Consider the following 27878-nt stretch of genomic DNA (forward strand, 5'->3'; position numbering starts at 1 on the left):
GGAGCTTTTAAATGTTAGCACAATCACTGGTAAAACCTTTGTCGTGAATGACCTCGTTACTGAGCATAAAGTTGAAAAAGCCACATCCAAACGGAGCGCCCCTTGGAGTAGTGAGGAAATAAATAAATTGGACAAATTGCACAAAGGCAGAGCGGAAATTGCAGGTCTATTATGATATTCTGAGGTAACAAATATAACAAGTCAGAATATTTTGAGAGTGCTCTTCTCGACCATTGATGGCCTGATAAATCCTACCCCTGCAAACCTCTGAACTTTCCTCGTCTAAATGTGATGCGCTTGCAGCATATTTTTTAGAGATAAGATAACAAACATTAGGCTAGGTGTCAGTCAAGCAAGACCTGATGAGAAGTTTGATATGTTCCCTAGCCTTCCATGCAAAGGCACTATGGAGTTATTTTCCCTAGTTGACACAGACATGCTAAGGAAAGTGATATCACAACTTAAGCCTTCTACACGCCTTCTCAATCCTATCCCCACCAACTTCTTCAAAACAGTTTTTAATTGCAAATCTGAAGAAGTGTAAGCTATTGTTAACCACTCCCTGTTTACAGGCACTTTCCTCACTGCACTAAAAACTGCTATGATGGAACTCCTTCTGAAGAAAATAATTTAGATTCTTCAGCATTAGCAATTTTCGGCCACTCTCTAATCTTCCATACTTAAGCAAAATTCGGGAGAAACTGTTTTTCAAACATCTAAAATTATTTTTGGGGAAGTGCCAACTGTATTTCTGAAAATTCTGATCTGGTTTTCATGCACACGACATCACAGATGTTAAAGTGGTAAATTATCTTAGAGCCAACAGATGCCAAACTCTTGGATTTAAGTGCTGCATTCGACACTGTTGACCATGATGTCCTTCTGGACAGACTGGAGAGGTGGGTTGACCTTTCCAGTCCTGTTCTAAATTGGTTTAGGACCTATTTAACCGGTCAATAGTTTTGTCACCCTTGGTGAACATAGCTCAGAGAAAATGGATATCACAAGTGGCTTTCCACAAGGTTCGATTTTGGGTCCGGTACTGTTTAGTTTATAAATGTTACCCCTTGGCAGTGTTATCAGAAAGCACAGCATTGATTTTCACTGCTACACAGACGATACACAACTTTGCATTTCTGTGTCACCAGAGGATTTTAGGTCCACAGATACATTATTTGACTGTATTAGTGATTGAAATACTTGGATGGCTCACAACTGCCTCCAGCTAAATCAAGACAAGACCGAAGTACTTTTTATTGGAGCCAAAGCACAGAGAGAATCTGGCCGCACATTTTAATTAATGGGCAATAAAGTTTAAACTCCTTGGTGTCATATTAGATTCTGAACTCAATTTCGAATCACACGTTAGGTATGTGACCAAAATGGCTTTTTACCACCTAAGGAGCATTGCCAACGTGTGGATGTTTCTATCTCAGGCTGATACTCATCCATGCTTTTATTATACGCACACTTGACTACTGTAATACTGTCTTGTCCTGTCTACCAAGTGTCATGACGTTGCCCTCTTTGGGTACAGCGAGCACTATTTCCCCCTCCCTCTGCACCAGCCCTTTTCTATGCACCATCCCCCTACCTCTGTCTCCCACACCCAGGCTGCTGTGGTCAGAAAAGGTCATAAATTCCTATGAGGAGATCCTCTCCTCATGGCCACAGTATAGAGAGTGAGTTTCATAGAGAGAACAAAGGAATTTCTTCCACCTCACTGAACTGGAGAACCGAACGACATTTATGTTCTGGAGAAGGTATAAAAGATCGGTGAAGAATCCAGGTACGAACTGGTCCGTTTGGTACAATTTTGTGAAACTCATGGGAGACAATATGGCCACATTACCATAATGCTGTTTATACAATAGCCTCAGCTATGAGGCGTACATCTAATTGTTGTATAAAATGAATGAGTGGGGATGGAACTGTTTGTGAAATTGTGTAATGTGATTTTGGACTGTTTAATGAAGGAAACTCCAATTCCCTTTGGAGTTTAACTAAATCAGAGGACCGCCCATGAGCACAGTTATGGTCTGGCGTCATGGGACAGGCCCTTTTCTGTTCTTCCGAATAAAACCCCCACCTAGGTTTTCTATCACCAGACCAGCTTTACCTCGGTAACGAGAGGGCCAAGGTTTGAGAGGAGACCAAGCTTACCTCAATTACGAGATGGCTAAAGGTTGCAGACCATGCATTTCTCTAGCTGAACTTTTAACCATACCACATGGTTAAACTCTTAGACTATCGATACAGACAGAATAAGAACAAGTCTTTGATATTAATTACTCGTCTGCAGCTAGGAATTCGGTATCATTGAACTTCACGACAACCGCCGAAACAGCTATTCTATAACGACATGAATGAATGTTATTCTGAACTATCCATTCTAACCACGACAGAGACAGCGAGAGAGAGGGCGGACAGACTCTCCAACAGAAACAAACTTTTCAACAGAGATCCCGACGACACACTGAACGTAAATGTATATATTGATTGCAATTGTTCCAAAATGAGTGAGCGTTCATGTGCAAAGGATTAGCATTTCAATTGTTATAATATTCAACTCTGTAGTGTTTCCTCAGATGACTCCCCACTCCCCTTTTGTCTAACAAGCCGCCATGCCGGTTTAGCCCACTAGGGCACATTCTCCTATCATTTCCTTGTTAACATATCTACTGTTATGCATTTCTGTGAATTACCTAGTTAGTAAATAAATTATTTTAAGACAATTGATGTATGGATGACTCATAGTGAAGACTGGGTTCGTGCAGATAACCAACAATTTACGACGTTTGGAATGAGACTAACGTGAGGTAAATAATAATTCATTAATTTGAAGACTAATTTATCAGATATTAAAATATCTTAAAGTTAAATTAGGAAAATTATAACTTTGTAATCTGAAGATTTTCCTTGGTGCCCCGACTTCCTAGTTAATTACAGTTACATGATTAATCAGGTTAATCGCGCAATAATAAAGTTTTAATGATGCCAAAGACACGACACAAGAATGCCATTGGTCAACTACAAAACATATAGAATGCTGCAGCACAGGTACTGACCAAGACCAGATGGAGTGCACTGACTGCCTGTGAGTTTTAGAATTAATTTGAAGTTTATTCTATTGGTTTTTAAATCAATCCACTATTGTGCACCCCAATACATATCAGACATGCTTAAACCACCCTTTTAACTTTCCTTAACCTTATGGTCCTTTTTGAGTCTTTCTGTTTTTGTTATTCTTTTAGTTTTTGTAACCTCTTTTATGTTTGTGTAGTAGTAAATATTTCATTTTTTCATTGTGTTTTGAAGTATTTTTTTCCTGTAAAGTGCATTGCGTTGCATTCATGTTTGCAATGTGCTATGTAAATTAAGTTTGATTGAGGGCAAAATGTGTAGTAGGAATACCGCTGGTAGTCATTGTGCAGCTCGTGAGCTGCATGTTGCTCTCAGGAACTTAATTGGCAGCTTGCGAAAATATATATATTTTTAGTAGGGGTCCTCACCCAGGTGCTCATAACATTTGGGGGTCCTTGATGTTAAAAAGTTTGAAAACCCCTGTACTATCCAACCGCAAGTAACCTCAAGTTATCATCTACTATTCACGTAAAACCCTCCATATAGATCTGTTTTACTGCAGAAGCATTCACAAGGCCCAGTTTTCTAGACTAACTGTTTACATTTCTATAAATCCTGTGTTTCAGTGTCTGTTCTGCTCCCTTTCCCACTAGGCGGCACCCAGCTGGAGGTGAAGCTGGTGTTGCTATGGAAACACAACATGCAAATAGAGTACCTAGCGGTGGCCCCTGGACCCTGCCAAGAGGACCACCTGGGTAGAGGTCACCATGGAGGGAAGCTACGACATCCTCCATGATATCAGCTGTACTCTGAGGAAACCCATCACCTCCTCATACCGCACCTCTGTCATACGACGATTTTGGAACACACTGCAGAGGTCAATTGAATACATACTCTATTGGCAATTTTGTGAGTGTGAGAAAATTAGATTTGTCTTCTGCTTATCTCATCCCTCCTCAACTACACACATTGAGAGGTACAGGGTCAGCCACGGAGTAGTACCTCAGGATAGAGGGTTGTTTAAAGTGCCTTGCTTCAAACAATTTTGTGAGCGTATACTGTGCATTTCTCTTGTTAACACATGTTATTCTGCCCTCTGTAGTATAAACCAGACGGATCAGATGCTGGTCCACTTGCAGTCCTTTAACTCTCTCCCAGAGAATTACACCATACCTGAGAGCACCAAGAACGGAGTTCCTCTCTTCTACATCCCCCCTGGATCCACCATGCCGGTATCTACTCTGTCTGGCTTTCAAACAATGTATTTTCACCATTAGGGACTGAGCCTAGTTTGTTTATTTTGCCTTTATTTTACCAGGCTGGAGGTACTATGCCTGCTCTAAGTAACATTGATTCAGCAAATAGAGGCTATTTTGAATGTTTTACTTGCAAATATTGTGATTGTGATCGTGATTTTCTGTACTGTGGTGCCACACCGACTCTATTTACCTTAGGACACATAGTCACAGCCTGTGTCCCAAATGCCACCCTATTCCCTACATAGTGCACTACATTTGACCAGAGCCCTGTTCTGTCCTCCAGGTTCTCTCCCTACAGCACAGTTGCTCTAAAGACTCCTCCCAGTCCCAGTTTGCCTCATACTGGAAGCCCATCCTGTCCATGGATGCAAACTTCTGGCAGAGATGGCTTCACATGCACCGCATCACCATCATCCTGGAGCACGACATGTGAGAGATGCCTTAGTTATTGTACTTTTTTTTTTTTTTTTTTCAATAGAGTTGTCAATTTATCAATATCATCACTGGGAGCAATTTTTACTGTCCTCTCCCAGTCAATAGTAGAGAGAGAGAACTGTGGACCTTCTCTTGTTCCGCTACTGGCTGTTTCAGGTCTACGCACCAACTATTGTACAGTGGTTCCTCCTTTAAAAGTTGCGAGCTTACGCTGCGGGACTTAGAGGTAATTTGTGGTTTAGTACGGTACCGTGCGTCACCACTTCATTGCTCCAGACCAGCGCAAGCGGGAGTTAGCGCACTGATTATGCTTTTGGGTCCTACTGTGTCTCTAACTGAATGGGTGACATAAACCTAAATGGTAACTGCTAATTGTGCACGACTGAAGTATTACTTACTAAAACTGTTGTTACACTAAGGTTTTTATAATTTTATTTTGTTAGGATTATTTTGCTCTTACTGTAGTACTGTTGGCCACTCCCGACCGGTCACATTGTATAGTGCCTGAGAGGAACAACGGTCTAAGAAGTCGCTCTGGATAAGAGCGTCTGCTAAATGACTTAAATGTAAAATGTAAATGTAAGACACTGCACTAGAGAATGTGGTATTTTGTGCAAGCTGTGTTGCTGCAGATGCTGGTTCAATACCCGTGCTGGCCTCGACTGGCAGACCCATGAGATGACTGTAGGTTTATGTTTTTTCTCCCTCTAAAAACAGAAATAAATCATTCTAAATAACAAACTGGCTTTATTTACAAATTGGTAACAATGTCTCACCCCATGTTCAAGAATAGCCTTTTTCTCGTTATTTGAAAACAAAATCATCTCCAAAATATTGTTATTTTTTAAACAAAGTTATTATTCATTTAGAATTATATAAAAGCCCTTTGGATATTCTCACAGATATATTATTAGCAGGACAATATATATTGTTCATGGCTCCCGAGTGGCGCACAATGGGACTGCCTTGCAGTTCTCCAGCTGTATCCACCGAAAGCGCGCAAGGTTCAAGGCATGAGGGCAGGGGGCACGGGATGGGCCACAGAGCCGTGCACAGAAGACCGACCTAGCCCATGGGGAGGGGGAGGACCCCCACCCCGCCACACTGGCAACACTTTAAGGGGGCATTGTACTAATAATGGCGCTGACTATGGAAATGTTCCCACTGTTCTGTTCTTAGTGCCAGTCTGCACGTTCAAACTAAAACAATGTAACTAATAATGGCATCTTTATGCTTTCATTAATAAAATAATAATAAAAATACTCTTTCAAAATGCAGATGTTTATTCAGTTATGGATCCATAACGAATTAATATGGCAATAAATATCACTGAATTACAGAAATATCCTCCAATCCTCTGTATTTAATTATTGGCAGAGAGTCATGTCATATTTTTTGATATACTGTAGGCCTACCGTAGGCGACATGAGTCTCACTAATGTTGAGTAATGTCCTGTTAAATGTGGTGTAGGTCTTATTTGTTTAAAGAGCATATTGAAGTTAGAAGCAATAGGATTTGAAGCAAAAGCCTACGACTATTTTAGCACCATTTCGCGCTGCTCTGAGACAAGCACTGGTCTTGATAATTCAATGAGATTTTTATTTTCACTGAATCTCCGTTTGGGTATTGGTTAGACTAGAATTAGAAAATTAGGGTGTAGAAATTATATGCTCTTAGTGTAACCTTTATTTAACTAAGAAAGTCAGTTAAGAACAAATTCTTATTTACAAGGACAGCATACTCCTTCCTCCCCGTCTGGTAATTGAACCCCGGTCTCCTGTGTGCCCACAGGACACTGGATTCTTTAACTACATAGCCTAGTACTGTACTCCCGACCGTCAAGTTGTACAGCACTATATTTTCCGTTAAATCCTAACACAAACCCAGAGGTTTTTTAGCTTTTCTTGGAATAGAAACACCATAATATTAATCAAATTAATTAACCAAGTACCAGTCAATAGTTTGGACACACCTACTCATTCCAGGTTTTTTCTTTATTTTGACTATTTTCTACATTATAGAATAATAAAGATATCACAACTATGAAATAACACATGGAATCAGTTAAGAAGAAATTCTTATTTACTATTTACAAGGACAGCCTACTCCTTCCTCCCCGTCGGGGAATTGAACCCTGGTCTCCCGCATGCCCACATTCTCTAGTGCAGCCATTATTGAAGGCTATCAAATGCTTCTCAAAGATGCCCTCTGGTGGTCTAACTAGCATTAATGGTACCAGTGGTTCAAACTGAAATAACGTGCCATAGAATTCTGCGGAACCATGCAAGCTGCGCCGCGGTACGCTGCAACTTTTAAAGGAGGAACCACTGTATACTGAACAAAAATATAATTGCAATATGTAAAGTGTTGGTTTCATGAGCTAAAATAAAAGATCCCAGAAATGTTCCATACTCACAAAGCTTATTTCTCGCAAATGTTGTGCACAAATTTGTTTACATTCCTGTTGCCAGAGAATTTAATGTTCATTTCTCTACCATAAGCCGCCTCCAACATCGTTTTAAAGAATTTGGCAGTACGTCCAACCAGCCTCACAACCGCAGACCACGTGTAACCACTCCAGCCCAGGACCTCCACATCTGTCTTTTTCACCTGCGGGATCATCTGAGACCAGCTGACCAGCTGTGGGTTTGTACAAGTGAAGAATTTCTGCACAAACTGTCAGAAACCGTCTCAAGGAAGCTCATCTGCGTGCTCATCATCTTCACCAGGGTCTTGACCTGACTGCAATTCGGGGTTGTAAACGACCTCAGTTGGCAAATGCTCACCTTCAATGGCCACTGGCACGCTGGAGAAGTCTGCACTTCACAGATTAATCCCTGCTTCAACTGTACAGGGCAGATGGCAGACAGCATGTATGGCGTTGTGTGGGCGAGCGGTTTGCTGATGTCAACGTTGTGAGTGCCCCATGGTTGTGGTGGGGTTATGGTATGGGCAGGCATAAGCTACGGTCAACTAACACAATTGCATTTTATCGATGGCAATTTGAATGCACAGAGATACCGTGCATTCAAATACTTTTCTCTCTGCAGGCCTTTGCCCAAGCACCTTCACACTGCCGGTAGCAACGGGCGGTTCAGCACCATCCAGTGTCGTATCTCTCACTCAGCCCTCACCTCCCTACTGAGGGACTGGAGCAGCTTTGTTCTGGTGGAGGGATACTCATACGTCAAGCTCATATACAGGTAAGGGGGAATAGAGACTCATGGTAAATAGTTCACAATGTGGAATGAGACAGACCTGAGTTCAAATAGTATTATTATTTTCTTTCAAATACTTAAAGGGATACGTCAAGATTTTGGCAATGAAGATCTTTAGCTACTTCCCCAGTGTCGGCTAAACTCATGGATACTATTTTTATGTCTCTGCTTGCAGTTTGAAGGAAGTTGCTAACTAGCGTTAGTGGAGGCCATAGTTATGTTCAAATATCCTTTGTTTTGTTCGTGCGTTCAAGACACTATCCGAAGGGTGACGCGCCGGCGCGTATCGTGACAAAAAAAATCTAAATATTCCATTACCGTACTTCGAAGCATGTCAAACGCTGTTTAAAATCAATTTTTATGCGATTTTTCTTGTAAAAAAGCGATAATATTCCGACCGGGAAACCTTGTTTTTGTTCAAAGACTAAAAATCTAAAATGGACTCTTCTCGTGCACGCGCGCACCAGTCTCATTGTTCTCTGATCGACCACTTACCAAATGCGCTACTGTTTTTCAGCCATGGCCTGCAAAGTCATCATTCAACGTTCTGCCGCCTTCTGAGAGCCTATGGGAGCCGAAGGAAGTGTCACGTTACAGCAGAGATCCTCAGTTTTCAATAAAGAGAGTGTAGAAGGCCAAGAATGGTCAGAGAGGGCACTTCCTGTAAGGAATCTTCTCAGGTTTTTGCCTGCCATATGAGTTCTGTTATACTCACAGACACCATTCAAACAGTTTTAGAAACTTTAGGGTGTTTTCTATCCAAAGCCAATAATTATATGCATATTCTAGTTACTGGGCAGTAGTAATAACCAGATTAAATCGGGTACGTTTTTTTATCCGGCCGTGCAAATACTGCCCCCTACCCTAGAGGTTAATGCAACCGCTGTGTCAGATTTTAAAATAGCTTTACGGTGAAAGCACACCATGCAATAATCTGAGTACAGCGCGCAGCAACCAAAACAAGCCATACAGATACCCGCCATGTTGCGGAGTCAGTAAAAGTCAGAAATAGCGTTATAAATAATCACTTACCTTTGATGATCTTCATCGGAATGCACTCCCAGGCATCCCAGTTCCACAATAAATGTTTGTTTTGTTCGATAAAGTTAATCTTTATGTCCAAATACCTCCTTTTTGTTTGCGCGTTTAGTTCACTATTCCAAATGCACAAGGCGGGGGCACGAAGTCCAGACAAAAAGTCAAAAAAAGTTCCATTACAGTTTGTAGAAACATGTCAAACGATGTATAGAATCAATCTTTAGGATGTTTTTATCATAAATCTTCAATAATATTCCAACCGGACAATTCCTTTGTCTTTAAAAACGAAAGGGAACGGAGCTCGTGCTCACGGCCACACGCGTGACTAAACTAAAGGCTTTCAGCCAGACCACTGGTTCAAACAGCTCTTATTCGCTCCTTTTTACAATAGAAGCCTGAAACAATGTTCTGAAGACTGTTGACATCTAGTGGAAGCCTTAGGAAGTGCAATCTGACCAAATTTACACTGTATATTGGATAGGCAATCACTTGAAAAACTACGAACCTCAGATTTCCCACTTCCTGGTTGGATTCTTCTCAGGTTTTTGCCTGCCATATGAGTTCTGTTACTCTCACAAAACTTCAGAGGGTTTTCTATCCAAATCTTCTAATAATATGCATATCTTAGCTTCTGGGCCTGAGTAGCAGGCAGTTTACTCTGGGCACGCTTTTCATCCGAACATGAAAATACTGCCCCCCAGCCCAGAGAGGTTAATGCGTTTGAGCCAATCAGTTGTGTTGTGACAAGGTTGGGGTGGTATACAGAAGATAGCCTATTTGGTAAAAGACCAAGTCCATATTATGGCAAGAACAGCTCAAATAAGCAAAGAGAAACAACAGTCCATTGTTTAAGACATGAAGGTCAGTCAGTGTGGAAAATTTCAAGAACTTTGAAAGATTCTTCAAGTGCAGTCGCAAAAACCATCGAGCGCTATGATGAAACTGGCTCTCATCAGGCCTTCATTGCAAAGAAACCACTACTTGCTTGAAAAGACTTGCTTGGGCCAAGAAACACGAGCAATGGACATTAGACCGTTGGAAATCTGTCCTTTGGTCTGATGAGTCCAAATTTGAGATTTTTGGTTCCAACCGCTATGTGTTTGTGAGACGCAGAGTAGGTGAATGGATGATCTCCGCATGTGTGGCTCCCACCGTGAAGCATGGAGGTGTGATGGTGTGGGGGTGCTTTGCTGGTGACCCTGTCTGTGATTTATTTAGAATTCAAGGCACACTTAACCAGCATGGCTACCACAGCATTCTGCAGCGATATGCCATCCCATCGGGTTTGCGCTTAGAGGGACTATCATTTGTTTTTCAACAGGACAATGACCCAAAACACACTTCCAGGCTGTGTAAGGGATATTTGACCAAGAAGGAGAGTGATGGAGTGCTGCATCAGATGACCTGGCCTCTACAATCACCTGACCTCAACCGAATTTACATTTACATTACATTTAAGTCATTTAGCAGACGCTCTTGTCCAGAGCGACTTACAAATTGGTGCATTCACCTTATGATATCCAGTGGAACAACCACTTTACAATAGTGCATCTAAATCTTTTAAGGGGGGGTTAGAAGGATTACTTTATCCTATCCCAGGTATTCCTTAAAGAGGTGGGGTTTCAGGTGTCTCCGGAAGGTGGTGATTGACTGCAGAGTGAAGGAAAAGCAGCCCACAAGTGCTCAGCATATGTGGGAACTCCTTCAAGAGTGTTGGAAAAGCATTCCTCATGAAGCTGTTTGAGGGAATGCCGAGAGTGTGAAAAGCTGTCATCAAGGCAAAGGGTGGCTACTTTGAAGAATCTAAAAAGTATTTACCCACCTTGGCGTTTTTCCTATTTTGTTGCATTACAACCTGTAATTTTAAATATATTTTTATTTGGATTTCATGTAATGGACAAAATAGTCCAAATTGGTGAAGTGAAATGAAAAAAATGAATGGTTTGCACACTCAAGGTTTCTGTTTTTTTGTCTTATTTCTTGTTTCACAATAAAAAAATATTTTGCATCTTCAAAGTGGTAGGCATGTTGTGTAAATCAAATTATACAAACCCCCAACAAATCCGTTTTAGTTCCAGGTTGTAAGGCAACAAAATAGGAAAAATGTCAAGGGGGTGAATACTTTCGCAACCCACTATAGATAAAGGGCTTCATTGCCAACATCTCAAAGTATTCCTTTAAGTATTTAAAAGAAAATATATATACTATTTGAACCTAGGTCTGTCTCACTCCTTCATTGCTAAAATCTCAATTCATCCCTTTTAAACTATGACTGAATGAACCAATGGAAAAGTCTCATAAAGGCAAACCCACTTGAAGCATATTCAATCACATGCACAAAGTATTTGAAAGAAAACATTCTATTTTCACACTTGTCAGGATTGAGATACAGTACATGACTTGAGGAAGATTTTAATGAATGTCCTGTCCCCAGTGCCTCTGACCAGCCCCCCAACTCCTTTTATCTGGTGCGTCTGATCTCCAAGCTCCCCTGTATGGTTCTGAGGCTGGGCTTTCCTATCAGCACCCTGGCCCACACCAGGAACAAGGTACTGGACATGTTCTACACACCAAAAATACTTGAAACAATTTTTGAATAGAGGATATATTTTTAATCTCGAGCTGTTCTTATTTCTCCTCACTGTATATGGTACTAACAAGCAGAGAGAAGTGTTCAGTACAAACTTGTGTGACTAGTAAAATATGTCACTCACTAGGTGAAAACATGACACATTTTCCTCAGAATGCTGCAGACATCTGTTGGTATGACCTTTTGTTGCCATTTGTGTCAATGTTGTCTGTAAATGTTGATTGTTAACTCATGGCTGAAGATGCAAGACTAATTCCTGAAATGCCAATTAAGGGAAGTGAACTAAACAGCTGTCTGTGAGGGAACTATCCTATTCTTCAGCTCAACCTTTTCTCTGCCCTTCATCTTCTAGATAGTGGATGAGTTGCAGGAGCAGATCCTGAGGCTTCACTTCCCTCAGTTCATCCAGAACAAGGAGGCTACACCCAAGACCAAGTGGAAGATTCTGGGGCACGCCTCCCGCGCCAAGTCCCCTCCTCTCCCTACTTCCAAACCTGCGTTGTCTGACCGGCCATGTATGGTTGTCCTCAACAAACCTCTGGAGAAACTGCTCATCAGGTCAATGGAATGTATTCAGATTTGTGCCTTGAGCATGGAAGTTACCCAGCAGGCACAACTGATTTGAAATAATGCTGGTTAACTTGCCATACCAAAGCAGTCGGATGGTAGCATTTCAATTTGCACTACTGTTTTCAAAGAAACAAACAAGTTTATTGATGTACTTATTGCTGTGTAATTACCATTTTATAATGTAATTAGGAAATATCTGGTTTCTGTACTGTAAAATTAAGTGATTCCAATTGATATTTTTTCAGTCACGTGGCTTTTTACTGTAGATTACAATTATTGAGGTCACGAGACATAAAGCATCAGATTTTTGTTTGGATTATGAGTGCTCTGAATCTAACAGTGTCCAATCTCCCCCTGAAGCTACGATAAGCTTCCGTCAGACTTCTGGACGCCCTTCATTCTGAACATGGAGAACTTCACCCAGCTCCCCAGCATGACCGCGCCCCTCAGTATGGCAGCCAATCGCGCAGCCTCGTCCAGCCTAGCGTCTCTTTCTCGCTACTTTCTCCACCAGCGCTGGGTCTGGACGGTGCAGGGCGGCCTTGGATCTACCGTTCCCCTACAAGCTGTGGCACATATGCTGTCCATGCTGTCTGAGTGAGTCCCCCTGGCATATTTAATGTTACCTGTATCATGCACTATGTATGTAAAGTTTTTGATGTGCGTTACACCGGTTTACCTGAATATCTATATGCTGGCATGCTTTATGACACAGAAATACTTTCCTGATGGATACAAGTCATCATTGTCATATCAGGGAGCTGTTAGGAAGTTCTTAGGGTTACTAACATCTTGTGACTTGTTTCCTGAAAGTGTGTTTTGATGTTCCTCCAGGATTCGCCTCTCTGAGGGCTTTCATTTTGCTGCCAGTGGAGATGGCATAGTCAACATGGTGACTGAACTGCCAATGAAGGTGAGAGTAGAATGCTGACTGGCTGGGGCACTTAGAGACAAAGTATTTACTAAACCCATATGAACTCATTAAAAAAATTGTCCTTCGAGCGGTCCTTCAAGCCGATATGAACAATTTCTACACACATTTTACAGAATGAGGTAACATTGTTCAGTCTAAACCAAACAAAACTCATGTATCATTATCTACATTAACACTGCAAAAATTAGGCCACACACATATACATATTCTTATCTGGACATATTGAGGCCAGACAGTTTACTGTACAGTGTTTGCATTGAATTCCTATACAAATCTCATGGTAAGAATGACTTGTGATGCTGTCCCTGTAGGGGATGCCAGAGGCAGTGGATGGAGAGAGTCACACCTGTATTGTCCAGTATATCCTGTTTCCACCTCACTCCACCTCTACAAAGGACAGGTGAGACTGAATTCTATTAAGTATTTAGCCACTGGTTCTATTGCTTTATTCAACACATTCTCCAACATTATCTTCATATATTATCCAACACTTTTATTTCTAAGAACAGTTACTTTTATTTCTAAGAACAGTTACTTTTATTTCTAAGAACAGTTACTTTTATTTTTGAGAACAGTTACTTTTATTTATAAGAACACTTTTATAAGAACACTTTTATTTATGAGAACTGTTACTTTTATTTTTAACAACTGTTACTTTTATAAGGACTGTTACTTTTATTTATAAGAACAGTTACATTTATAATAACTTTTTTTAAACCTTTTGAATGCTTTGGTGCACGTTGCCATTGGGTATATTTTGCTGGTTATTTAGTCAGGTAATTGTGCTATTGCTGAATAAGCTTCCGTATGTCTCCTCATGTCCTGATCCCTTATCTTCCATCATGGGTCTCCAGTTTCTCCACAGACGATGACAACGATACAGAGGTGGAGGCCATCGATGTGGACACAGAGCTCAACCTGGTGACCGAGTGTTGGGTTGAGCCTCAGAGTAGGACAGTATGGAGCCCCAGAGACCAACACAGACACTTCCAGGAGCTCACCTACCAGGAGATACCCCAGGCGGTCAGTACCAATCAATCAATCAATCAATGAAATTGGTATTTTTATATTAGCAGTTGTCAGCTGTTGTCAAAGGTAGCTAGCTATTCAGTAGTAAAATCGCTGGGAGTTCCAATTCATGCGTTTCTGTAGTATTACAATACTTATGAAGAGATGAGGTAAAGTTGAAATGTGTGTACAGATACGGCCAGAGGAGGAACGACTCTACGTCTGGTTCCTCTCTCATCATTTGATTGTAAAAGTGAATTAACTTTGTCCACAGATTTTCCCCCGGGATCTGGCCACTGTGTCCACCATGATGACGTTTGAGTACCTGAGCCAGCTGTGCCAGAACAAGGAGCAGGTGTACCCTCCCATCGCGGTCGGGGCAGGGGACCCCCCACCCTCTGAGGACTGCATCCACACCGTTCCCATCCAGTTTGACCTCATTGAGCTGCTGCCCAAGTGCCAACAGATAGAGATCTTCTTCCTCACTCTCAGCAGAGGTGAATGTTATAATGTCCTCAAGATCAAATATTTTTTCAACATGAATTGATAAATTGTGGCAAATTCTGGTAATAGCCCAAATCTGGGTCCCTCCTACTCTTCGTCCAACACCTTAGCCATTTATACCCCAAGAGGTTCAAACGTCTTGACATGGTCACTACGTGTTGTCGCTACAATATTATGAAGATGGTGGTTGAAGTAATGAAAATGTATTGCAGTGGAAACGGAGGTGTCCCAGGGCGCCCCCTACCTGCCCAACGAGCTCCTGCTTAGTCTGTTCCACAGCAGCTTGCAAAACGAGCTCAGTGACCGGGAGATCACATTGGCTGACCATGAGAACGTCACCTTCATGCATCACATCCTAGACAGGGAACGAGACGGACATATTGCACCCTTCTCTCTTCCTGTCATCAGAGGTAGGCATTCTAAATGTGTGCTTCTGCTGTACATTTGCTTGCTCTTTGGAGTCTAGACTGAGTTAATGTAAAGCACTTTATAAACACATGTTGACTGACTGAAAGCAACAAAATCCTGCTAATGATTGTTTTAATGATGTAACATTTTATACTCCTGCACAAAATGACTTGTTTGTTACCTTCTCTTGACAGAGGAGTGCCTGAAACGTCCAGAGAGACAGGACACGGTGATGTCATTCCAAACTATAGAGCACAGTAAAGAAGTGACTGGGTCCACCAGTACCCTGCAGGTAATCAATCAATCAAATTGTATTTAGAAAGCCCTTCTTACATCAGCTGATGTCACAAAGTGCTGTACAGAAACCCAGCCTAAAACCCCAAACAGCAAGCAATGCAGGTGTAGAAGCATGGTGCATCCTGGTAATGCACGTGTCCAGATGGAATTTGTGTTTGTGGCCCTGGCAACTGGACCTTTTTTGGAACACAATTATTTTGGTCTTATTGAGATTTACTGTCAGGGCCCAGGTCTGACAGAATCTGTGCAGAAGATCTAGGTGCTGCTGTAGGCCCTCCTTGGTAGGTGATAGAAGCACCAGATCATCAGCAAACAGTAGACATTTTTTACTTTAGATTCTAGCAGGGTGAGACTGGGTGCTGCAAACTGTTCTAGTGCCGTCGCAAATTCATTGATATATATGTTAAAGAGGGTGGGGCTTAAGCTGCATCCCTGCCTCACCCCACGGCCCTGAGGAAAGAAATGTGTTTTTTTGCCTATTTTAACCGCACACTTGTTGCTTGTGTACATGTATTTTATAATGTCGTATGTTTTTCCCCTAACACCACTTTACATCAATTTGTGTAGCAGACCCTCATGCCAACTTGAGTCAAAGGCTTTTTTGAAATCAATAATGCATGAGAAGACTTTTGTTTTGGTTTGTTTGTTTTTCAATTTGGGTGTGCAGGGTGAAGGCGCGTATCCCACGGTAGTACTTGGGGTCAAATTTGTCTCCACTTTTGTGGATTGGGGTGATCAGTCCTTGGTTCCAAATATTGGGGACAATGCCAGAGCTAAGGATGATGTTAAAGAGTTTTAGTATAGCCAATTGGAATTTGTTGTCTGCATATTTTATCATTTCATTGAGGATACCATCAACACCACAGGCCTTTTTGGGTTGGAGGATTTTTATTTTTTCTTGTAGCTCATTCAATGTAATTGGAGAATCCAGTGGGTTCTGGTAGTCTTTAGTAGTTGATTCTAAGATTTTTATTTGATCATGTATATGTTTTTAATGTTTGTTCGTTGTTATAGGGCCAAAAAGATTGTAGAAGTGGTTTACCCATACATCTCCAATTTGGATAGATAACTGTGTTTGTTTAGTGTTTTCCAATTTTCCAAGAAGTGGTTAGTCTATGGATTCTTCAGTTACATTGAGCTGATTTCTGACGTGCTGTTCCTTCTTTTTCCGTAGTGTATTTCTGTATTGTTTTAGTGATTCACCATAGTGAAGGCGTAGACTCAGGTTTTCTGGGTCTCCAAGTTTTTGGTTAGATAGGTTTCTCAATTTCTTTCTTAGGTATTTGCATTCTTCATCAAACCATTTGTCATTGTTGTTAATTTTCTTCGGTTTTGTGTTTGACAGTTTTAGATTTGATAGGGAAGCTGAGAGGTCAAATACACAGTTTAGGTTTTCTACTGCCAGGTTTACACCTTCACTATTACAGTGGAACGTTTTGTTCAGGAAGTTGTCTAAAAGGGATTGAATTTGTTGCTAAATTGTTATTTGGTAGGCTTCCACACTACATTCCGTTGGGGGTACGCCAAATGAAAATGTGGTTCATATATATACTTTTTTTTTCTCTTCACATTTTCAGACAGTCCATTTATATTTTCCAACGGGGCTATACATTTGGGTGAGTTTTTTTTCTCACCTGAGTAGCCTTGTTTCACTGCCAAAAATAAAATTTAACCTTCTAGTGTTCAGCAAAATAACAACACAATGTCAAATACAGGTAGCCTAGTCAAATAATTAACATCCAATTACATTAACCATTTCTCTCTCGCGGGAATTCCGCTAATGGTCCGTATGTAGCCAAACATAGCTACTGCTCATGTTGGTATCTGTACTGATTGAGCAAAAGCCATGACAGGGAGACATAGTGGAGTGGTAACGCACGTGCAAGCATTTTCTCCCGACACCACTTGGGTACACTGCAGCATCCACGAGAGGCTCTTGCTGCCAAGGGAATGCCTGACAGCTTGAAAGACGTTTTGGACACTACAGTGAAAATGGTTGACTTTGTTAAAAACCTGTCTGGGCAAGGTGGGACGTTTGCGTCCCACCCTAGTCAACAGCCAGTGGAATCGCGTTGCGCGAAATACAAAACCTCATAAATGCTATAACTTCAATTTCTCAAACATATGACTATTTTACACCATTTTATAGATACACCTCTACTGAATCGAACCACGTTGTCCAATTTTCAAAAAGGCTTTACAGCAAAAGCAAAACATTAGATTATGTTAGGAGAGTACCTTGCCAAAAAAAATCACACCGCCATTTTCAAAGCAACTAGATGCATCACAAATACCCAAAACACAGCTAAATGCAGCACTAACCTTTGACAATCTTCATCAGATGACACTCCTAGGACATCATGTTACACAATACATGCATTTTTTGTTCGATAAAGTTCATATTTATATATAAAAACAGCATTTTACATCGGCGCGTGACGTTCAGAAAATATTTTCCCTTAAATGCTTCCGGTGAATCAGCGCTACAATTTACAAAATTACTATTCGAAAACATTGTTAAAATTGAATATTGTCATTCAAAGAATGGATTATAGATTAACATCTCGTGAATGCAACCGCATTGCCAGATTTAAAAATAACTTTACTGGGAAATCACACTTTGCAATAAACGACGTGGTATGCTCAGAAAAATAGGCTGGGCGATACATGTTAGCGCCATCTTGGAACCATCTAAAATCAAAAATACTATCGTAAATATTCCCTTACCTTTGATTATCTTCATCAGAAGGCACTTCCAGGAATCCCAGATCCACAACAAATGTAGTTTTGTTCGAAAAAGTTAATAATTTATGTCCCAATAGTTCCTTCTTGTTAGGGCGTTCCGAAGGCTACTCATAATGTACTGAAGCGCGCGGGACTTGTCGTCACGAATATGCAAAAAATATATATTTACGTTCGTTCAAACATGTCAAACGTTGTATAACATAAATCTTTAGGGCCTTTTTCAACCAGAGCTTCAATAATATTCAAGGCGGACGATTACATTGTCTTACTAAACGTTTAGGAACAAAAGGTTTCCCATGGGCTCCCGCGTCATAGTAGTAATAGCCCTCCCCCTGTGACCAACTTCCCAAGCCTCTCTTTGGGTCAGTTTCTACCATAGAAGACTCAAACCACTTTGTATAAAGACTGTCGACATCTAGTGGAAGCCTTAGGAAGTGCTAAATGATAAATAACTCCCTGTGTGTTTCAATGGCAAAGGTTTGAAGTGATTCCACACATCAGATTTCCATTTCCTGTTAGGATTTGTCTCAGGGTTTTGACTGCCATATGAGTTCTGTTATACTCACAGACACCATTCAAACAGTTTTAGAAACTTTAGGGTGTTTTCTATCCAAATCCACTAATTATATGCATATTCTAGTTACTGGGCAGGAGTAGTAACCAGATTAAATTGGGTACGTTTTTTATCCGGCCGTGCAAATACTGCCCCCTATCCTCAACAAGTTAAAGCAAGGCCCCTGAACTCTCATGTATTTTCTGCACTATGCAATGATATGGGCAGCGACCATGTAACGCTTTTACAACATACAGAAGTGCGCTGTTTATCAAGGGGCAAAGTATTGACACATCTTTTTGAATTGAGAGACGAGCTTAAAGTTTTCTTTACTGACCATAATTTTCACTTGTCTGACCGCTTCCATGATGACGAGTTTCTCACACGACTGGCCTATCTGGGTGATGTTTTTTCTCACCTGAATGATCTGAATCTAGGATTACAGGGACTCTCCGCAACTATATTCAATGTGCAGGACAAAATTGAGGCTATGGTTAAGAAGTTGGAGCTCTTCTCTGTCTGCATTAACAAGGACAACACACAGGTCTTTCCATCATTGTATGATTTTTTTTGTGTGCAAATTAACTCAAGCTTACGGACAATGTCGAATGTGACAGCGAAGCACCTGAGTGAGTTGGATGCGCAATTACGCAGGTACTTTCCCGAACACAAACAACTGGATTCATTATCCCTTTTATGCCCTGCCTCCAGTCCACTTACCGATATCTGAACAAGAGAGCCTCATCGAAATTGCAACAAGCGGTTCTGTGAAAATTGAATTTAGTCAGAAACCTAGAGAGGAACCAGGCTGAGGTGTGGCCAGTCCTCTTCTGGCTGTGCCAGGTGGAGATTAAAACAAAACATGGCCAAGATGTTCAAATGTTCATAGATGGCCAGCAGGGGCAAATAATAATAATCACAGTGGTTGTAGAGGATGCAACAGATCAGGTTATTAATCTGTACCCTTCAGGTAGTAACCTGTACGCTTCAGGTAGTAACCTGTACCCTTCAGGTAGTAACCTGTACCCTTCAGGTAGTAACCTGTACCCTTCAGGTAGTAACCTGTACCCTATAGGTTGTAACCTGTACCCTTCAGGTAGTAACCTGTACGCTTCAGGTAGTAACCTGTACGCTTCAGGTAGTAACCTGTACGCTTCAGGTAGTAACCTGTACGCTTCAGGTAGTAACCTGTACCCTTCAGGTAGTAACCTGTACGCTTCAGGTAGTAACCTGTACGCTTCAGGTAGTAACCTGTACGCTTCAGGTAGTAACCTGTACGCTTCAGGTAGTAACCTGTACGCTTCAGGTTGTAACCTGTACCCTATAGGTTGTAACCTGTACCCTTCAGGTAGTAACCTGTACCCTTCAGGTAGTAACCTGTACGCTTCAGGTAGTAACCTGTACCCTTCAGGTAGTAACCTGTACCCTTCAGGTAGTAACCTGTACCCTTCAGGTAGTAATCTGTACCCTTCAGGTTGTAACCTGTACCCTATAGGTTGTAATCTGTACCCTTCAGGTAGTAACCTGTACCCTTCAGGTAGTAACCTGTACCCTTCAGGTAGTAACCTGTACCCTTCAGGTAGTAACCTGTACGCTTCAGGTAGTAACCTGTACCCTATAGGTTGTAACCTGTACCCTTCAGGTAGTAACCTGTACGCTTCAGATAGTAACCTGCTTCAGGTAGTAATCTGTACCCTTCAGGTAGTAACCTGTACGCTTCAGGTAGTAACCTGTACCCTATAGGTAGTAACCTGTACCCTATAGGTTGTAACCTGTACCCTTCAGATAGTAACCTGCTTCAGGTAGTAACCTGTACCCTTCAGGTAGTAACCTGTACGCTTCAGGTAGTAACCTGTACCCTTCAGGTAGTAACCTGTACGCTTCAGGTAGTAACCTGTACCCTATAGGTTGTAACCTGTACCCTATAGGTTGTAACCTGTACCCTTCAGGTAGTAACCTGTACCCTTCAGGTAGTAACCTGTACGCTTCAGGTAGTAACCTGTACGCTTCAGGTAGTAACCTGTACCCTTCAGGTAGTAACCTGTACCCTTCAGGTAGTAACCTGTACCCTTCAGGTAGTAACCTGTACCCTTCAGGTAGTAACCTGTACCCTATAGGTTGTAACCTGTACCCTTCAGATAGTAACCTGCTTCAGGTTGTAACCTGTACGCTTCAGGTAGTAACCTGTACGCTTCAGGTAGTAACCTGTACGCTTCAGGTAGTAACCTGTACCCTTCAGGTAGTAACCTGTACCCTTCAGGTAGTAACCTGTACCCTTCAGGTAGTAACCTGTACCCTATAGGTTGTAACCTGTACCCTTCAGATAGTAACCTGTACGCTTCAGGTAGTAACCTGTACGCTTCAGGTAGTAACCTGTACCCTTCAGGTAGTAACCTGTACCCTACAGGTAAACCTTTTAACCAGTCTGCATTCTCTCTTTAAGGAGAGAAATCCAGAAGGTTCCTCCTTGGTGTTGATATCAGTTTTATGAAATGCAAAAACAATGTAAAACCACCAATGGGCCTCAGGTTCTGCTTTTGGTATCCAGGCATGTTTTACACTACCCTCTTCTTCCTCTCATTATTGAAGCTTTGTCCTCCTTGGGAAATACTCATTTTGTCTATTCTATTTTGTAACACTTGTCATCTCTGTGCGTTTGTCCCCTCTTTCTCTCAGAGTTTCAGCAATGCAGACCTGGTGGATGAGGAGTCAGTCCCAGTGGAGAGGGATGGGTCTACCCCTCAGTGGAAGTGTTACGCCAAGTACATCAGCCCCCAACAGATCCTCCTCACCTTCCTCCCTGACACCTTCACAGGTAGGCCTGGTGTGCTATACCCCCTTCTCCTTTCTGGGAACTGGTTTAGTCACAGGTAGATAAAATCCACTTTTGTTCTCTGTGCTCTGCTGTATTTGTCTGATGTGCAAATAGGACAGAATTACAGCTATTTCTACTCATTACACAAGTGGGAGCTCTGCTCTCGTCATAGGAATCCTATGTATTTAGGCTAGTTACCAGTCTAGTATCATGTGCTAGTTTTAACTGATTGTGACCTGCTTATCACCAGAAAGTGGTATTGTTACCGTGCCGTGTGTTTTATAGATGTTAGTAACATTACCGTGTCAATAAAGCTCTGAGCGTTGTTGTTTTCTCTGCAGATGTCCAGATGTTGATGTCATCTGGGCTGGATACAGAGCCCCAGGGTAATAGGGAGGATGATGACACCCTGATTATCAGCAACAAATCACAGGCCGATTCTCACTCTGTCTCTATCAATGGGCTGGATGGTGGGTTGACTGGCGAGCTGATGTCCCCTCTGCGTTCCCCTGGTGGTGGTGGTCCTGTGGGACCCCGGTCGCGCCTGTTCTCCCCTGGATCTGGGAGCTCCACGGTAGAGCATGATAATTGGGAGAGCTGGCCCTCTGAGCCTGAAAATGGCACCAAAGGTGCATTTATATTATTCTTAGTGTGTTGCTTCCAACATACATACCTCCTCACCAACCCCATCTCTACCTCTCTCTCTCTGCCTCTACCTCGCTCTCTCTACCTCTACCGCTCTCCCTCCCTCTACCTCAGCAATAACATAATATTACTCTTGTGGAAGGGAAAGGATGGGGCTCCCAGAACAAATTGTGTTTATTTTGCTTTCTGGCGTCACGCTGAAATGCATCCCCACTCTCTAGTTGTAGCTGTAAATGATTCTCTCTCTACCCCTCTCTCCACTTCTCTCTCTTTCTCCCTCCTTTCTCGCTCTCTCTTTCCCTCCCTCTCTCAGGTGTGGATGACAGGGATGGGGTGCAGTTTGCTGAGCCCCAGAAGGGAGACTTCCACATCACGTTCAGTAGCCAGGTGTCCCAGCAGAGCTCAGGGGACCTGTCCCATCCGTGCTGCCCTGTATACGTCTATAACTGTTCCCTGGACTCTCTGAAGGATCAGCTAGTCCATCCCCACATCAACAGGCAGCCAAGGGACATCTTCTTCAGGTATCCAGTAACACGCACACTTGGGCTACTGATGGGAAGCACATCTGTGTTCAATAGTATTTGTTTTCTTTCAAGTACTTTATCTGCCCTTGATTGAGCTTGCCTGACACCATGGAACTAATGGAATATTCTCAGCAGTGGAAATATAGCAAACTGGGACACTGGGCAGGCTCAATCAAAATCTCCAAGTATTATGAGGAACAAATAGAATTTCAACCCAGGTCCGGGGAGGGGAATAGGCCAGATCCAAGGCTCTGTGTATGCCATCAATCATATGTGACTGACTCTTGAAACTCTCTGTGAAATGTCCTACCATGTCATACCTGATTATACCCTTCATAAGTTTACCCTTCACTTAACCTTGGTTGCCAGCAAGGTCATTGTGGTTACCTGAGCCCTATGCTAATGTTGTTTTCCTTTACTGTGGTGATAAATAGACCTCAAGACGCTGACTCCTAGGAGATGCATCAGCAGATGAAGTTCAGGTAGCACAACACTGCTAGCTTACTGCTGCTTCCATCATCCTGCCTGTCTTCTCCTCTGGTGATATCCATCCATCTCAATTCATCTGTCCTCAATTCCTTGCATCTTTGCTTTGAGGGGATGGGGGATGGGACCAATACGGTTGAGAAGGAGGTGAGGGGAAAGGATGCAAGGAGTCATGGAAAGATTAACTGAGCTGTGGTGTTTTGGATCGGTGCCTGTGGGAGGAGCTTAGGCCTAATCGCATGCTCCCATCTCCTCTGTTTTCAGACCAGGGAGAAGCTCCAGGGGTTGAGTAAATCACTATCTCACTCCAGGCTTGTGTTGCTATGGGGATGTTGGTATCTTCCAGAGAAGGCTGTCGCCTCTAGACATTTTGACTTGATATTCTTTAACATACTTGAAGGCTTGACTCCACAAAGCATCACCCTTCTATTTGCTGGAGCTCCTAGCTTCTTTTAGGAGGCCGTCTCTCTGTCTACAGTCATGTACTAATGGGTAGAACTGCCAAAAGTCAACATGTCTGCTGTGTGAACTGACAATATCTTACTTATTGTAGGTTCCCAGGTTCTTGCAGTTAGGGTCGTTTTGTCAAGCTTCTCTGAGATTTACAGACCCTACTTGATGTCCTGAGCATTGTGCTATGAAAATCTCTCCTCTTAGCCTATGATTAAAAATGTTTTTTTATGGATAAACAAGTTTCTTTGTACACTTTTTTTTCATCTGTGAAATATGGGAATTATACACTTGTGTATCATGGTACAGGTTTGACTGTGTTGACCTCCGATGAACATTAGACACATAGTATTGCCATATTGGATACATTTTCTTAACTGCTTATTTCCCCACTTAAAAAGCATTCTTTGGAGCTCTAATGTTGTGGAGTGTCCCCTTAACCTCAAGTTAATAGACTTTAACAGCAGCCTCCTCACCCCAATGCATAATGCAGCATTACATGGAGCTGGACTGTGTTTTCTTTCTAACAGAGATTAAAGATCAGAGATGTGTGTTTTTTATGACTTCAGATTAGAGACTGTGTGTTTGTGAGGAGATATGCAGCATGTTAAAATAACTGTGTTATATTTGATGATTAGGCTATGCTCCCTCCTTTCTATGGCTCGTATGGTTCGCTGACAGATTTACTACTGGGCTTCCTGATTCTGAGTGTGCTTCTCTTCCTCTTATTCTGTAACAGTGTTTGTGTGACTGTCTGTCTGTGATGTCTGTCCCCTTCCCTCCCTTCAGGTCCCTATCTCAGGAACGCAGCAGCACCTCCTCCTGGACAGACCTGATGTTGCAGCCTCATAAACACAAGGAACTGGCCAACTACTGCAGCCTGCTACAAGAGCACTACAACCACAGCTACGTCAAAGGTAATGCACTACCGCCACAGCTACGTCAAAGGCAATGCGCTACCGCCACAGCTACGTCAAAGGCAATGCGCTACCGCCACAGCTACGTCAAAGGCAATGCGCTACCGCCACAGCTACGTCAAAGGCAATGCGCTACCGCCACAGCTACGTCAAAGGCAATGCGCCACAGCTACGTCAAAGGCAATGCGCTACCGCCACAGCTACGTCAAAGGCAATGCGCTACCGCCACAGCTACGTCAAAGGCAATGCGCTACCGCCACAGCTACGTCAAAGGCAATGCGCTACCGCCACAGCTACGTCAAAGGCAATGCGCTACCGCCACAGCTACGTCAAAGGTCATCTCATAACCAATAATTAAATCTTGATTTGAACCAATTCTATATTCAAATCTTGATATTTTTTTTTTCTGGGGGTGGATGTTTTCAAATTTGAACTAAAGGAAACAGGAAAGGAAGTCTCAAAGCCTCTGCCAAAGACTGTCGCCAGTGCCTTCCTTGTCCCCTATGTCAGATTATGCAAGTATCGCTGACAGACGTTAACATTTATGGTTAACATCCTGTCATGAGAGTCTACGTCAAAGGTGACTAGTCAAGTCTGACTGCTTTTCAGTCTGTGTAGCTAGTATTTGACCAGACGTCACAAAACCCTTAACTGCTCAGGAAATGAAATGCTGTGCTTCTCTGCTCTGGCTCGTAAATGACTGAGGCATAGAGGAGCCCAATGATACTTTACCCTGCTTTATGGCACTAAAGGGAAATGAGATGGGAGGAGAGGTGTGCATGGGGGTCCTGTGTGGCTCAGTTGGTAGAGCATGGCGCTTGCAACGCCAAGGTTGTGGGGTTCGATTCCAAGAGGGACCAGTAACAAAGGAAGTATGTATGCACTCACTACTGTAAGTTGCTCTAGATGAGAGCATCTGCTAAATGAACAAAATGTAAAAAAAATATTATTGGCCTGTAGCTGACTATCTCTGCACGTCCCAAATGGCAGCATATTCCCTATAATAGTGCACTACTTTTGACAAGTGCCCTATATGCCTGTAACTTCTTGATACACATACAGGCAGGCCATTCGATTGCGCCTCCACTTCTATCTAGGCGTGTTCAGGGCAAACGCAAAGACAGACCGATCTCTCACCTGTGTCATCCCAGTGAAGGAAACATCTATTAGAGGAGTGTTTAAGCTGTCGTTTCAGGATTGGCTATTCAGACGTGTCTGTAAACACACACACACACACACTAGAAGACTCTGCTGTGGAAAAATATCTTCTCTCCTCTGACAAGCATGATGGATTTACATTAATGCACATTTCCGGTGCTGACTGTCTGTCATGCAGATATAGTGATGCCATGGCAGCATCTTTTCTCTCACTGCTGAGTCGAGAGGTTAACCTAAAATCTATACCCTGTTGTACTGAAAATGCATCATTAATTTTATTTGGATGTAGTTTATATAAAATGTATTGACTAATTTGTTAGGGTTTATTATTTGCTTTTTTTTATCGATCTTGTCTCATCACTGAAACTCCCCAACGGGCTCGGTAGAGGCGACGGTGGATTCATGCGTCCTCCGAAACATGACCTGCCTAACCGCGCTCCTTAACACCCGCCAGCTTAACCCAGAAGCCAGCCACACCAATATGTTGGAGGAAACACGGTACAACTGGCGCCCGGGGTCAACCTGCAGGTGCCCGGCTCGCCACAAGGAGTAGCTAGAACCAAGTAAAGCCCTCCTGGCCAAACCCTCCCCTAACCAGGATGACGCTAGGCCAATTGTGCGCCGTCCTATGGGACTCCCGGTCACGGCCGGTTGTGGCACAGCCCGGGAATGAACCTGGGTCTGTAGTAACTCCTCTAGCGGACCGCTGCGCCACTCGGCCCTTATTTCCTAATTTTTTAAAATAAAATATAGACATGGTAGATTTATTGTGCTGTACTTGGCTGAACTAAACGTAGAATAGTTTGCCAGATTCGTATTTGAGAATGTAGGGAAAGGTTGTGATGATGTAGTAGCTAAGTGTGGGGCTCTTTCTCAATGAATCTTTCCTCAATTCCTCACATCCTGTCTCATCACCTCCTATTCAGATCATATTGGATAAGGTCCACTTGTAAGTTCTCCTTTAATGCAGTTGAGAAGGAGGCGAAGAGATAAGACGTGAGGAATCGTGGAAAGATGAATTAAGACACTGCAGGCGTGTATTTGAATTGTGTGTGTGCGTGTTCTCTCCATTCCTCAGGTGTGTACCGCAGCCTACAGCAGTCCTACAACATCAGTTCCCAGGACGTGTTGACAGCCATGGACTACTGTGAGGGGTCTCTCCAGGAGATAGACATCACTTCCTTCCTCCAGACACTCTGCGGACACATCCGGGAGTTCCAGGAGAGCCATGGAGACGGAGGGGTAAGGGTTCACAGCAGCACCCCTTCCACCTTCACCATTGGAGAGGCAGAGGAGGACAGGCATGCCAAGAGGGGACCCATGGCCTCCTCATCCAGGTACTACTGGGACCTACAGAGCTGTTATCCGTTTCAAATGTTTGAAATACTTGAGGTGTGTTTGACTGGTGTGCTTGACTGGCATGTTGTCTCCGGCTGGAGCAGCCTTCTACTTGTAATTATCAAATATATTCCATCAAACAATCTGGAGTTTGCACTTTTGGGACTATCCCTGACAAATTAAAACCAAGGTCACTTGAAGTATTTAAAATATTTGATATACATATTTGAGGTCTGGTCTGCTACAAAATGATCCGCATGGACACATAGGGAAAGAGCATGTTATCTGACCTTGGGCAAGAGCTGAATTGAGTGGGTACATACAAGACCTTTGGGACACAAACAAACATTTTGTTTTGGTTTGTTTGGTTGGTTTGTTTTGGTTTTTGTGTTGGGTTCAGGCCATTGATTGCCAGTAGTGAATGGTGCTCTATAAGTAAACATGATGACCTTGTATCTGCAAGTATTGAGATGGAGGACGTGAGTGAGGCAGAGTCCAGAGTGAAGACTTTGGCTCCCACCTCCTGGCTCGGCCTGGACGAACCCCCCAGGACCACCAGGATGCCAGAGTTCCCTCTGTCCCTCCTCTACCTGCAGCAGAAGTGTGAGGTCTACCCTGACCTGCACAAAATCATACAGGTAAACAACTGAAGGATAGATGATGTAGAAATGGATTGTTACAATTTTGATATTCTTGTTATAGAACAGTTTAAAAGATAGCTAATGCCTGTATTCAACAGGACAAATTCATGGAAATTAGTGCTCAGTACTTCAAGACCGTACCTTCTCATCCCCACTACTTCTACTACAGCCCAGCATCATCGAAGAAAGAGGTATGTGTATGTTAGTGTTGTCACGATACCAACATTTTACTAATGATACGATACCAGGCCAAGTATCAT

The 27878-nt window shown here is 42.6% G+C and overlaps 1 protein-coding gene across 1 annotated transcript in view; it reads left to right on the forward strand.

Annotated features, from left to right (window-relative positions):
* Positions 1-3762: 3762 nt before the first annotated feature.
* Positions 3763-27878, forward strand: part of LOC115158601 (KICSTOR complex protein SZT2) — a 71894-nt gene continuing 47778 nt past the window's right edge. The window contains exons 1-20 of the mRNA XM_029707761.1: positions 3763-3961; positions 4187-4316; positions 4627-4772; positions 7830-7982; positions 11470-11584; positions 11978-12183; positions 12556-12792; positions 13030-13108; positions 13441-13529; positions 13984-14152; positions 14412-14634; positions 14854-15051; positions 15244-15341; positions 21321-21459; positions 21801-22088; positions 22418-22625; positions 24354-24481; positions 26718-26976; positions 27441-27615; positions 27717-27809. Of these exons, the coding sequence (XP_029563621.1) occupies positions 3852-3961; positions 4187-4316; positions 4627-4772; positions 7830-7982; positions 11470-11584; positions 11978-12183; positions 12556-12792; positions 13030-13108; positions 13441-13529; positions 13984-14152; positions 14412-14634; positions 14854-15051; positions 15244-15341; positions 21321-21459; positions 21801-22088; positions 22418-22625; positions 24354-24481; positions 26718-26976; positions 27441-27615; positions 27717-27809 (3243 nt within the window). The 5' untranslated portion in view covers positions 3763-3851. The remainder of the gene's footprint in view (positions 3962-4186; positions 4317-4626; positions 4773-7829; positions 7983-11469; positions 11585-11977; positions 12184-12555; positions 12793-13029; positions 13109-13440; positions 13530-13983; positions 14153-14411; positions 14635-14853; positions 15052-15243; positions 15342-21320; positions 21460-21800; positions 22089-22417; positions 22626-24353; positions 24482-26717; positions 26977-27440; positions 27616-27716; positions 27810-27878) is intronic.

This window comes from Salmo trutta, chromosome 22 (assembly GCF_901001165.1).
Source record: "Salmo trutta chromosome 22, fSalTru1.1, whole genome shotgun sequence".
Taxonomy (NCBI): Eukaryota; Metazoa; Chordata; class Actinopteri; order Salmoniformes; family Salmonidae; genus Salmo; species Salmo trutta.